General features: G+C 42.7%; 1 protein-coding gene across 1 annotated transcript in view; it reads left to right on the plus strand.

Annotated features, from left to right (window-relative positions):
* The window catches only part of gpc6b (glypican 6b), a gene marked incomplete at both ends in the record, with an annotated part of 143,235 nt that overhangs the window by 71,768 nt on the left and 56,672 nt on the right, over positions 1–14,795 (plus strand). The window contains one exon of the mRNA XM_083639494.1: positions 4,241–4,406. Within this exon, the coding sequence (XP_083495620.1) occupies positions 4,241–4,406 (166 nt within the window). The remainder of the gene's footprint in view (positions 1–4,240; positions 4,407–14,795) is intronic.

The following is a 14,795-nucleotide window of genomic DNA, read 5'->3' on the forward strand; positions in this document are numbered from 1 at the left end:
GAGTATGTGAGACTGGTATCTATTATATCTACAGCTAGTATAGTATAGTATTCTAGTATAGTATATTATATTAGAACACGGCTCTCTTGAATACTCGATTCTGATTGGTCAATAAACAAGATTCACCGGTCATTATTTCTCGACAACCGACCGCTGCTCTGCCACACCTGGATTAATCAGTTGATAAGAGCCTTTTGTCAGCAGACACTACTAATTAGGCCAACCAGTTGCAGCTGTATGGAGGACCAGGAGAGTCTTACGCTAATGAATAGAGTGTCCCCTTAATAATTATCCAATCGTACAATTAAAAAGAGTAATTTCAAAAAGAATTCACAAATGACGTATTAATACGTCATTAAAAAGTCGTATTTGGAAAAGGAACTTCAAAAACATCCATTAAACAGTGTATTTCAAAATGGAATTACGAATACATCATTTAAAACATCATTTAATACATTGTTTCCTTATTCCTATTCGAAATAACCATTTGGAATTGTATTTGAAGTCACTATATTAAATGCCCGATTCGAAATAACGATTGGAAATGCCATTTACCCATTGCATGACACTTTTGGCCTTAGCCTAGAAAAACTGTGTAAAACAATGCAAATTAGACATGTACTTTAATTTTAAATTTGACATACCTTGTAGGCCCTGGAGAGTCTTAAGCTAATGAATAGAGTGTTCCTTTAATAATTATCTAATCGTACAATTAAAAAGAGTAATTTCAAAAATAATTCACAAATGACGTATTAATACATCATTAAAAAGTCGTATTTGGAAAAGGAACTTCAAAAACATCCATTAAACAGTGTATTTCAAAATGGAATTACGAATACATCATTTAAAACATCATTTAAACAGTGTATTTCAAAATGGAATTACGAATACATCATTTAAAACATCATTTAAACAGTGTATTTCAAAATGGAATTACGAATACATCATTTAAAACATAATTTAATACATAATTTCCTTATTCCTATTCGAAATAACCATTTGGAATTGTATTTGAAGTCACTATTTCAAAACCAATTCAAAAAACCGATTGGAAAACCATTTCGTTTTAACATGACACTTTTTTGCTCTTTGTCCCCAGCCAAACAGTGTCAATCGTGAATCCATGGTCCTAATGCAAATGAGCCATGTAACAGGCTCTCTGATTGGCTAGACAGCTTTAAGGCGCGAAAGAGCCTGGCTCAGTTAAGATCTCTAGCCAATCAGAGAGCCTGTTACATGGCTCATTTGCATTAGGGGGCTCAATTCACGATTGACACAGTTTGGCTGGGGACAAAGAGCAAAAAAGTGTCATGTTAAAACGAAATGGTTTTCCAAACGGTTTTTTGAATTGGTTTTGAAATAGTGACTTCAAATACAATTCCAAATGCTTATTTCGAATAGGAATAAGGAAATGATGTATTAAATGATGTTTTAAATGATGTATTCGTAATTCCATTTTGAAATACACTGTTTAAATGATGTTTTAAATGATGTATTCGTAATTCCATTTTGAAATACACTGTTTAATGGATGTTTTTGAAGTTCCTTTTCCAAATACGACTTTTTAATGATGTATTAATACGTCATTTGTGAATTCTTTTTGAAATTACTCTTTTTAATTGTACGATTAGATAATTATTAAAGGAACACTCTATTAATTAGCTTAAGACTCTCCAGGGCCTACAAGGTATGTCAAATTTAAAATTAAAGTACATGTCTAATTTGCATTGTTTTACACAGTTTTTCTAGGCTAAGGCCAAAAGTGTCATGCAATGGGTAAATGGCATTTCCAATCGTTATTTCGAATCGGGGATTTAATATAGTGACTTCAAATACAATTCCAAATGGTTATTTCGAATAGGAATAAGGAAACAATGTATTAAATGATGTTTTAAATGATGTATTCGTAATTCCATTTTGAAATACACTGTTTAATGGATGTTTTTGAAGTTCCTTTTCCAAATACGACTTTTTAATGACGTATTAATACGTCATTTGTGAATTCTTTTTGAAATTACTCTTTTTAATTGTACGATTGGATAATTATTAAGGGGACACTCTATTCATTAGCGTAAGACTCTCCTGGTCCTCCATACAGCTGTGGTGTCTTGTGTGCCAATTACGAATGAAACCGCTTTGTCGTTGAAAACGCTATTAACACGTTCACTGCCATTGACGAGATATCTCGGCTTACAAAATCCAACGGTTGACTGCCAATGACGAGATATCTCGGCTTAAAAAAAAAAAAAAATTTTTGACGGTGGGACGTGGATCAACGCTCCCCACGTCTCCTATAAAAATATTGGAGCCACCGACCGTGTACAACCCATTCCACCGACCCACTAAGTGGCGACAGTGCTCTCCATTCTAGAGGAAGGCAAGCAAAAAGCAGTGTGAGGAAGCCATTCTCATGAAAATGGATTGGCGAAAACGCTTTCGCGCTTGGGAGCTGGCGGTGGGGTTTTGCAAATTTGCATAATAGATTACGGGTGGAACACACTTTGAAACACGCAGCATAAATAAGACCAGAATCGCAAAAGCTTCATCAAAGCTCTCAGAACCCCAAGAAACGAGCGAGCCCATCCAGACTTGCTCAGCGGCCGCCAGCAGACAGGAGCAGCAGCAAAGCAGTGAGCCTGGTGACGCGAGGTTACAGCAGCAGCAGCAACGAGCTTGTGACACGCCCGCTGCAGCCAAGAAGAACACACACGGAGGGAGGAGTTTGAAGGAGAGGGGTGTTTCCTGCTGTTATGGAGGAAATTACTGTTCAAAACTATTGTTTAGATGTCTGACGTCTTACTGATGCCAAAAATGAATGGTTAAAGTGACTGTTCTATCGAATTTCACAAAAAGCCGTTTATCTCAGAATAAATTTTCAGACGCTGAAACCATGCTGTATTCAACTGCTAATGCTTACATAACTACTAACTCTACAAACTAACTCTTTTAGACAGAGAAAGCACACATTCTATTAGTTCTTTTGAGATATTGTGTGTTCACAAAATCCTAACAGAAACGAATCCTCGGCTCTTGAAAGATGAGCCAGAATCCTCAAAAAAAAAACTTGGCAGAAGCTAACTACAGTATTGAAAAACGGCTGGCAGTGAATGTGTTAAAAAATCTATTTGAATAATTATTTTTGTCAGATTATTGAATGATTTAGTTGTAGGCCGTGTTCTAAGCGGGATAATGTATAGTGAGCCGGTGATTACTGGGAAATAATGACCTTCAGGTGAATGATTAAGCCCTCCGCTGCGCGTCGGGCTCAATCATTCACCTGTCGGTCATTATTTCCCCCGTAATCACCGCCTCACTATACATTATCCCTTACGTATAGTATATCTACTGGCCTCTATTATAATATGTAAAGTATTAATGAATCATTGTATTATTCAGTGCTTTTGCACCTGCTGATTGATACAGTTCAGCCAACAGATCCCTATTTCACACAGGTGTTGTCAGACGTTAATCACTGATGTAAAACATCCAATTATTAAAATGTACAGCTGGTCCATTGTCTACCTTGCTTCCCTTTTAATAACATTATATTGAAGATGTTTGGCCCGCCATTACCTTGTGTCAGTTGGATTAGTTCTGTGAAAGAGACGGTCTACAGGTCATAAAGCACACCAACTCTATTTGAACTCTCTGGGAGTTCAGTGATTCTCAACATTTTTCATATCAAGGACCCCTAATTTAATCTACATTAGGGCCACGGACCCACCATTTAATGAAATGTTGTCTCTTTGACCAAAATCGGAGAATATTTTTGTCCACTTTTGTCCAGAATTCCATGACTGTATTGTAGGTAGAGAGATAACAGAGAAACTATGATCTATTTGTAACTATCTTGACATTTGAATTATTGACAATTATTGTTGCTGCCTATATGCTTTTCCCATTATGCCTGATTACACCAGCGGTACATTTTCCTTTTTTAGCACCCCCTTTCCACTCGACTGTCTTTTGAGACTCAAATTGATCATAACCACAGGAGAGTAATGTTGTGCTCATCAAAGAGAACACTACAGAATTCTGATTTTGGTCTTTCCATGTTAAATATATTCAATGTTGCTTGAGAAATCAAATCTATCACAAAATGTTCCACTGATAGCTTTCGATGCTATATAATTCTGTTGTAAAGTGCCCTCCTTTTTTATTACTAGCATGATAATGGATATGGTGCAGGTGCTAATGACTATGCTAATGCTAATGCTATCACACTTTGTCCTCCCCGCAGGTGAGCAGCACTCCGCCGTGTATCCGAGCGCTGACCAAGATGCTGTACTGCCCCTTCTGCCAGGCCATGCCGACAGTGAAACCCTGTAAGAACTACTGCCTGAACGTCATGAAGGGCTGCCTGGCCAATCAAGCTGACCTGGATCCAGAGTGGAACCAGTACATTGGTAAGACCAGGATTTGTACAGCATAACTCCGTTCCCCATGATACTCTCAATCGTACCGAGCAATTCTGGCCGGAGAGCCGATCGGTATGATGGGAAAAGATGAGAAAATAGTGTTGAGGTGGAAAATGGTCAGAGTTCTCCTTTATGCCTCCCCCAGACCTGATGAGAATTTGCCCGATTGTGGCCAAGATTCCCCCCTCCCGACTATCTTGGGGGTGCTCACGATTTGAGCCTCGTCGGGACCGATAATCTGCGTAAATGATCCTGTAGTGTCAGTGTGTGTGTGTGTGTGTGTGGGGTTCAAAGACTGCTGTTGACTTGTCGGGCTCTTCCCGATTGTGAATCGGGCATATCAAACATGTTTGATATTTACAACTCGACAGGCGATGGAATCTTGAGCAGAGCGCGTCACCAACCGGAGCAGGCGGGGGCGAGTCTCACAGAAAATTGTAAAATAGCAACGTTGGGCTGCGCATCATGCACATGACATGTGCTCCACAGTCATGCTGAAAAAGCGCAGAAAGGAACAGAATTAGCACCAAAAACACACGCACACACAGCTCTCCATACACACTCCACAACACGAGATCTCTGCCCAACACTTTTCTCCACTCCATATTAACGCACAAGTCTCACTGCGAAGTTGCCGATGCATTCCGACGCACTTTTAACGAGTCCATATTTTCGGCATGTGATTCTGGGGGCAACTTTTGCAACTCCAAAAGTTACAAAAAACTACAAAAGTGCCACTTCCGGCCGCCAGGGGCCGGAAGTGATAGCGAGCGCTATGGTTGCTATGCGCACCACCCATGACAGCAGCGCAGAAGAAGACGAGTGTTTCTAGCTCATTCATCTTGAAGAAATGAGACCCGTGTTTCAGTGAGGGATTAAACATGTTTATTAGTGGCGCTATTGTTTCTACATCATGCGCCGAGGTTCACACAACCCTTTTCGCTCCGTAAGTACATTTGAAATTTCATTTGCGAAACTTTATCGAGTAGTTTGAAAAATTTAGCAGACGGAGCGACCTGTGGTGGCTACATCGGCGGTGTACTAACAAGGGACTGCGTAGTAGCGTAAGCTATGTTAGCAGTTCCGAAAGGGGCAAGGGGCAGCTGGGCTGTAATAGGCTACAATTCTTTTAAGTTTCTGCGAGATCCCAAGTCCTCCGAGGTGACAATCTTCAGCGTAATCGTCAAGTGTGTGGGGTTGTGTCTGAACGGTAGCGATTGTGTGTGCATTCACGATTCACGATTTCAGACGGACAAGCCCGTCACGATTCACGATTCACGATTTCAGACGGACAAGCCCGTCTTTATTGTCACACGATTACAATCAACACATGCACGGAGGGCCACAACACACACATGCTGACGGTGGCCGGTGAAATTTGTCCTCTGCATTTAACCCATCCTGGCTTTGTCCTTTTTCCTCCGGGGGGCAGGCCAGGAGCAGTGGTCGCTTTCTCGTACAGCGCCCGGGGACCGACTTCAGATGTTGTCGTCACTGGTCGGATGACGATGACGATCTGATCTTCTGCATGTTTTTAATGGGGGGGGTTATATACGGAGGAACCCCCCTGGGGGAGCACGGGGAGAACATGCAAACTACACACAATCCAAGATTGAAATGTTAGAAAATTGGTTATCTTTGTCGTGAGCTGTGTGGACTCTCAAGATTTTTATAATCTTCAAGGATTTTCAAATCTGTAGGTGTGGGGGAGACATTAAGACTGATGCGTTACATGAACGCGTGCATTACATTGTAGAGTTTGTGTTGCTGTTTTAGGAAAAGCCGTAGCTGGTGGCGGTGCTGTGCCGGTGGTTGTTGTAGTTGGTCTCATGTTTTGACAGCACGTTTTGACAGCCAGATAAGAAGGTGCTTTATTTGTCATTTTTCTTCCTGGATGAGAAGACGTTATTCATGGGATTCTGCTCTCCCGCTGTGCTAAATGGAGACTTGGCACAGGGCAGTGGTGCACCGCGGCGAGTGTCAAGCTTTGTGAAGAGCAGTTCAACGGCAGCTTGTTGAGCTCACGGTGAAAGATTACAAACATGAGTGTAACATTTATATATTTATATATTTATGTATTTAATAGGACGCCTCATACAAATCATTCGGCTTTCATTTAGATATGCTGCTCGAAATTCACACTGTGCACATTGCACATGCAGACTTTGAAGTCAATTAGTGAGGGTTGAGTTTCATTTTAAAAGAAGATATCTGCTTTTGAAACACTTGACGGGAATTATGGATTACTAATTTATGAGTCTTAAGACTTTTACTTGCAAAATATCTACCTTTGAGGATAGCATCATCTAGCCTATATATCAGTTTGCTACGAAACCTTTTATTTGCCAGGGATAATGTACAATCAGGTGTCAGTTAAATGATTATAATGAACAATGCTGACAAAGTGCAGGAGGTTTCCTCCGCTGAGTCCATTCAAATCAGTCAGAGTTTGTAATCCTGCGTATACCATGGCAACTTGCCAACTGAAATATAATGACTGTGCATTCATCTTTTCTTAGACTGAAATGTTATTTGGACATTTTCCTAGTAAGCTAATGCAACTACTGTAGCAACTTCCTGCCCTGCTGTTTTACATTGACGAGCTCATGTTAGTGAGCCAATGTGAGCATTAAGAAGCAAATAATACTGATATCTAGATATTGCTATTTCTGTTGAGAGCTTCACATATAGTGTATTTTTGAAGCCATAGACATGGGATCAATGCCAATGCAGTGAGCAATGAGTGTCAACATGGGGACTAAACTGTCTTATTTTCAAGGCCTCAGGCTCAGGCTTGATCGTTTGCTTGGCCATTTTCAACGCTTCTTGTAAACTAATTTATTTAAATCAGTAGGCTACATGGCAGTGCATGGCTGAAATTAAATACCCAAACCTTGTATGCAGGAGGGCTGTCACAATGTCAGATTTTCATGACACGATTATCCTGATCAAAATAATTCACGATAACGATATTATTGCTATAGAAATCTTTCATCATCTTTAACTTTGTTTATTTTGTGTTTACTCTCTTTTTTGACAAATTAACTCATTCCCCGCCATTGACGTGTTTTCACGTCAACCCTCTTTTCACCGCCATGCGATAGATGGCGCTCTTGGCCACCTTAGTTATGAAGTGCTACTATACGTGTATAGACCTTATTCGATTGATGTCACTCACGTATGGGCACGCCCACCGCCGCCATGTTCTCGACATAGCGCAGCAGCTCTTAAGTGACAACCTATGTGAGAGCAGCGTTTATAGGAAGCTAGCCGCCGTTAGCGTTACCTGTATCGTTCCAATTGTGTTCGGATGGTGACCTGCGTTAGGCATGGCTGTATTAATGACAGCAATAAAGTCCCCGTGGTTTGTTTCTATCTCTACCATCCACAGACGTGAAGGGAGCGAGACTGAGAATACGTCAGCACAGGAGAGAGGTGTGTGGATAGTTGGGAGAGACAGGTGAAACTTTCTGACAGCTCCTCACAGCAAAGTCTGTTCACCTCGTTTTTTCTTTTGTTTATTATTACAGGCATTAACGGCAGCATAGAAACAACAACTCTGGGTTTTTTATTGCTGTCATCACTATCGCTATTTTGTAATGGAACAGAAACGACAATAAGGCCGTTACTATAGTTGTCAGCTGCAGGACGGTATGTCAACAATATGGCGCTGTCCGGGGTTAGCGAATAATGTCTATAGTGGCCCGCAAGCCAGAGTTATTGCCCCACAAAACCAGCAAGCTTCTCCGCAAAACAATCTCTCTTCATCGAGGAAGCTCAGTAAAACACATCCAGCCTGGTACCTCAAAGTGGTGCAACGAGCTGTTTCCCCCGGGCTTGACGCGTTGTCACACGCGCTCGTGACAGTCACTCAACGCTGAAGGATTTCTTTCACCAGAAGCTGGTAAACGCACGCCAATCACTTCTCCTGTCAGTTAGATTAGTAATCCACTTTGTGAACCCTCACATAGGGTCAATTTCAGCCATCAAATATGCCCCCAGACCTCCACACATCGAGCACCAGGAAGCACCCGCCCCACGGGCAAGATGAGAGTGACCCGCCCCATCCGCTCTCTAGTGCGGGGTGAATCTCTCCCTTGCTCCGGTGCACAAAAGGGCATTTTTGTCAGCTTCCTGGTGAGAGACGAGCATTTTCGGTGAAAACGACCTACAGCGCGGCTCTCCCTATAAGCAAACATAAGCAGCTGTTTAGGGCCTCGCAGCAGCCAGGGGGCTCCTGTGGGAAGAAGATGGCAGACGTCTGGTTTTGACCAGCTCTCACATGCTCACATTTTTAAGCTAGAGCTGAGCTTCTGGACTGGTGTTAGCGGTGGAAACTAGACATCCAGAAGAATAGGTAGGCACCACCAACCATGTTATGCTAGCTTGCTCCATGGTAGGAGTTTAGATCACTGAATAGTAATGGTAAAAGAGGTGCAGAGTAAAAAGTGATCTTACTCGTCTCTTAAATTCTACCCAGGAATGTTTCGAAGATCCAGAGGAAGTGTGTTCATAAGGAAAAGGCTCTATATAAAACACTCTTTTTCATTGCATTACTTCTAGGGCACAGTAATGAAAGTAGTCCAGTGGCTGTTGCACATGGCTTATGGCTTGAATATGAGCCTGATTAGCATTGTCTGACACAGTAGGAAAGACAAGTCAGCTTTTGTATAGCACATTTCCTGCACTGATTGGGGCCATCAAAGTGCTTTACAGAGTAATAATAATATGGTTAAGGTAAAAGTTTTCCCAGTTCAAAAGTACAGAAAAGTGATACAAAATCAATGGAACAAAAAAGATGAAATTGGACTCATTAGAACACATTGTGTGTGTGTGTGTGTGTGTGTGTGTGTGTGTGTGTGTGTGTGTGTGTGTGTGTGTGTGTGTGTGTGTGTGTGTGTGTGTGTGTGTGTGTGTGTGTGTGTGTGTTGCGGGAGTGAGACAAGGAGAACAGAAGGAGACGGAAATTATTTAAGATGTGCTGGAATATTTAAATGGTAGGATCATGTGTGTAGTTATCAATTATTGTGTTTTTCAATATCACGATTACCATCATATCGCGATTATCGCAACACCCCTAGTATGCAGATAGATTGAAACCAGTGATCCAACAGGTTTGCTGCAAGCGTTAATCAGGAGAAGGGACACCCTCGACCCATTGAGAATAATGCATTCAGTCAGTCAACAGTGATGGAAACGATTACAATTGGAAATAAAAATGTGATTACGATCATAACGCAATGTGTCAATTAAGTGCAGAGAGACAAAGCTCAGAAACATGACAAATTAAAATGAGGTCTACCTGAGTTATTTTTTCTGACATGCTTAATTTCAAGGCTGAGGACGTTTGAAGCAAGATTTATTGAGGAATAGGCCTATCTCATTTTAAATAAACAGGATTACACTGTTGTGATGTTGCTCTTAACCATCAATATCTGCTAATTTTCTTATGATTTCCTTATTATTAGCATATTGATTTCAACCATATCACCCAGCCCCACTTTTGGTATGCCCCCTGGACAAAAATGCCCCAGCTGCCCCTGGAGGTCCCTCTACAAAGTTATGCCAGACAACAAACAACATAATTGGTAGAATATGTCAGTAAGAAGATCTATTCAGATATAATGATTCACAACAACACACCCATCGTGCCAGGATTTCAATTTTGGGGGACCAAAGTAATTTTGGATGCCTTTAATTAGGCTCAAGTTAATAGCCTATGTTTGCCCTTCTTTGAGGTTTACTACTGTGACAGTTTGTATTATTACAAGTGGCACATGCAGCTCAAATCATGCAAAAAGTAGGCTATCTATGTTGGTTGTTATCTGTCATCTGGTTCAATGCGCCAAAACTGTTGTCCTAACTGCAAAATAATGATCAATAAACGAAACTCCACACGTTTTATAGACACAGTTCGAGCTTCAATTAATTTGATTAACTTAACTCTTCATACTAATATCTAGTCTGTTTATAACATGGCCATGCTGAGCAGAACGAGATTAAAGAAACCATGACATTACGCACGCATAGTAGGCCTACTGCTCCATTTACCAGACTTTCACAACAAATTGCATCATAAAAGTCAATATTTCAGGACATCGCCCTTCCAGTCCATAATATAGTGACGTTCCAATTCTAATGCCTACTCATTCATTTCCTCTCAGTAGCCTATTAAACACCTGCAAGACATCTGGAGCGTGCCCCCCCGGTGCCATGTGGACAGCTCCGTTCTGTTCTTGCGCGTGACGTCATATTTATTTCCTTCTGTGAGGAGAGGAAGCCAAATATAACGATAATAACGGCGATTACGGCGATTGTTACCCACTGAAGATGAGCAAGGTGTGATGTTCATGTGATGAAACATGAGTTTGGAGACGGAGAGGAGAGTAGAGCAGGAGGGGAGACGCGCGGCGCCCGCCTGCATGAACGCATGATGCTAGAGAGAGAGAGAGAAAGAGAGAGAGAGAGAGAGAAGGCAATGCGGCGCGCGCCTGCGTGAACGCACAGAGAGAGAGCGAAGGCAATTTACGATTCTGCCGTGTGAAATAGCAAGTGTGGCGTGTTAAAATTCTACGCGATAGAGTGACACAGAAGTCACAAATGGTAATAAACTGCTCCAGATTCATCCATTACAGAATAAAAACCCAAGTAAAGCCCCATAAAAAAGACCGGTTTTCTTTGCAGCACAATTGGGCCGTGCGTTGTCTTCAATGATTTAATGCGTGAGTGATTAATATGTGTGACGTTAGTAGCGGGCACTTAACGCAGATTATGTGTTCTTAGCAAATCGTTATCATGGTTGTTGACTGCCAATGCGATTCATTGTGCCTGTGCCATAAGGCTGTATTGGGCTAGTTCAATACTCCATATCCATGCCGTTCCCCTGTAAAAGGAAGGCACTAACGCTTGTCTAAAGTTTGTCGTTTTATGCACGGAGCGTTGCCATGTAAACTGGGCCTCGGTTACAACTTTGGTGTAGAATTGTTGCGGGAAAACTTTTAATTCTCTTTTAATTAAGTTGTGATGTTAGCATGACACTGATATCAGTAAACTTGTATTGCGCTCTTGTATCGCATAGCAACAACACGGGTAAAGCATCTCCCAAGCGTATGTTGCATTTCAAAGTTGACTCTAAGGTCACTTTCACATATAAGCTGGTGGACTCACACAGCAATTTGTCAAGCGCACCAAACTTTCTGAACATGTCACATGGTCGAAACAGTCACTCATCTATTGGAGAGAATAGAGAAGGGACATCTTTCCTCTTCAGCCGGCTTCTTGCCTCGCTGATGGCTGACTGAACAACACAAGTGAATCCGCAAAACACAAACCATGGAGCAAAACGTGCGATATTGGGATTTCTGGTTTTACTTTGGTGTTACTATCAAATAAATATTTTCCAAGAATGTGCCCAATATGAGCAGCAGATGAGGCAGCGAGCTGTTGAACATTGCATTCTGCAGATGAGACGAGTAGCCTACGTACCGAAGGAGATAGGCAAGCCAGCTGTTGAGAAACGATGTGTTGTTGTTATGACGGCGTACGTCACGCGGCGCGCAGGTACTGTACACGTGTGCACGCCACAGTGTTTGTTTTGCTCCCTTCTACCGTCTTCTACTCGTGATGCACTGCATGAGTGCATCAGATGCACTGGCGCTCTTGTGTTTAGTCCGGTTTTCTTTCACACAACAAGCGAACCGCGCTAGAGTTCACATGCAAGCGAACCGAGGCCCACGTTTTCAACCGCCCCAGAGTTCGTTTGTGCTTTCACACCACCCCAAACGAAGCGGACTATCCGAGGAAACGAACTCTGGCGCGTTTAAAGCGGACCAAACAGCTTATATGTGAAAGCAACCTAATACTCTATTATTAACACAACAACCTCACACCATTTTCACATTACAGTATATTATGCAGTGTTGGGCAAGTTACTTTCAAAATGTAATATAACGGTACTACATATTAGTTACTTTCATTTGAAAGTAATGTTACTTTACAATATTACTGTCTGTGTAGAGTAACTCATTACTTATTACACTACTTTTGCATTACTACACTGGTGTTGGGGGGGGGGTGAGATGTTGAATGTCTTGGCGGGAGAGAGGGACTGTTTTAGCAGCTACGAGCAAGATTTTCGATTGTTATTAAACAGTATAATTATAATATTGATGCATCACATCTTACCTATAATCGTAGCTGAGACCAAAGCTGTGTGAATCGGAGATTGCTGTCTTGATGATTATAGAGTCTGTGTCTGTCTACCGGCGGGCCGGTAAACCCGGAAGTGAAACGAAACGGTTTACAGCAGCTGCCTGCTTTCAACCGTTTCGCTCTGCCTAGCAACAGACCATAAACACGGAGAACGCCATGCAGGGGCTTGCTACTCTCGTGAACATCTCTCGTTATATTCTATCAGTTTGTTTGGAAGTCATTTTGTTATTTTGTGGTTATTATGGCCGAAGTGGCTGCCGCAAATCATTTCACTTCCTGATCTACCCCGGCCGCAGACAGACGAATCGTCAAGACAACACTGGCCGATTCACTCGGGGTTCAAGCGAGACTACTCGGCATTGGTCTCGTCTACTATTAGAGGTAAGATGTGATGCATCGATATTCAATTTAGACTGTTTAATAACAATCGAAAATCTTGCTCGTAGCTGCTTTAAAACATATACGAGGGATCAGTCGAGCAGCATTTTGGTAAACAAACCGCGTCACTGGTTGGAAACGGCAATGGGACCCTATGGAGCATGAGCTTGAGTGTCTGACTCTAGCCGGCTAACCCTGTTTACATTTTTAAAACTGCGACAGTTCACACAACTTTAACACGACATGCATATATTATACATCAAACTCTTGAGCTAATTCTGCTCTCCCTCAGAATGTCAAAATATAAGCGATGTGATGTATAGTTTTTGAGATATTAACGTTTGTTTGGCACAACTTATGCTAGTTAACTGCCGCGGGTGGTTTTGACGTCACGCTGATTCGTCCTATTCACCTTATTATTTGCCTGTATAAGGACGCTTCCGCATAACGTCATTTTGTAATTGTCTTTCCGTTTTAGACACGGAAGTCTACCGTAATCATTTTCAGACTTGCCAAAAAGCTGTTTTCAAGTAAAAAAAAAAAAATGTTTTAAAGTTGTAGTGAGGTCTCCAGACCATATTTCAAGCAGAAGGCCACTCATGCATAATCCGATCATCCCCTGACGTCAGTCAAGTTCTAGCATAACGTGGTCACTCAAAGCCCTAGCATGACGCCTGCTATGACGTCAAATATGACGTCAGATAATCCTCATATATATAGCAAGGGTTCTACATCACCTCTCTCTCTCTGGCCGATCATAGCAGCAGCTAGCTCTCAGCAGTCCATCTCCCTTGAGCCGTCCTCCGAAGCGTTGTTTTGCACCATATCTGGAGACCGAATCAGCACCCTCAAGCCTTCTCTACCCGTGGAAATCCCCCGCAGATATTCCCCGCAGATTCCTCAACGCTTCCCACTCCATTTCTGGCATGTCGAGCTCCGAGCCAGAGCAGTCCATGGACAGCGACGACAGCTTAGCCAACGAGACCCTGTTCCAGATCGGCCACGGCACGTACTTGCTTTCCGAGACGTCTGATGAAGACGTTGGCGAAGCGGCCGGACCACAGGCCGCCAACGCAGCCACGATGAAAAGGCCCGGGGGGGGTGTAGAGAAAGAGAGAGTCGGAGAAAGTCAGGATAGTTGCGCCAAGGCAGCCAAGTAGGCCAAGCCGGGAAGCGCCAAGTCAAACATTAATGTACCAAGATCAAAGGCCCGACCGAGTTGGGAGCGCCAGCCGCAAATAGCTTGTAAGTCGGTAAAAAGGTCGAAGGCCGGAAAAGTACAATCGCGAAGCGCCAAGGCGGCCAGGTGAGCCAAGCTGGGAAGCGCTATCGCGAAGTGCCTGACCGAGTTGGGAGCGCCAGCCGCAAATAGCTTGTAAGTCGCTAAAAAGGTCAAAGGCAGGAAAAGTACGTACCAAGATCGAAGGCCCGACCGAGTTGGGAGCGCCAGCCGCAAATAGCTTGTAAGTCGCTAAAAAGGTCGAAGGCAGGAAAGGTATATACCAAGATCGAAGGCCCGACCGAGTTGGGAGCGCCAGCCGCAAATAGCTTGTAAGTCGCTAAAAAGGTCGAAGGCAGGAAAAGTACGTACCAAGATCGAAGCCCGACCGAGTTGGGAGCGCCAGCCGCAAATAGCTTGTAAGTCGCTAAAAAGGTCGAAGGCAGGAAAAGTACGTACCAAGATCGAAGGCCCGACCGAGTTGGGAGCGCCAGCCGCAAATAGCTTGTAAGTCGCTAAAAAGGTCGAAGGCAGGAAAAGTACGTACCAAGATCGAAGCCCGACCGAGT

The sequence above is a fragment of the Poromitra crassiceps genome (genome assembly GCF_964638095.1).
Source record: "Poromitra crassiceps genome assembly, chromosome: 6".
Taxonomy (NCBI): domain Eukaryota; kingdom Metazoa; phylum Chordata; class Actinopteri; order Beryciformes; family Melamphaidae; genus Poromitra; species Poromitra crassiceps.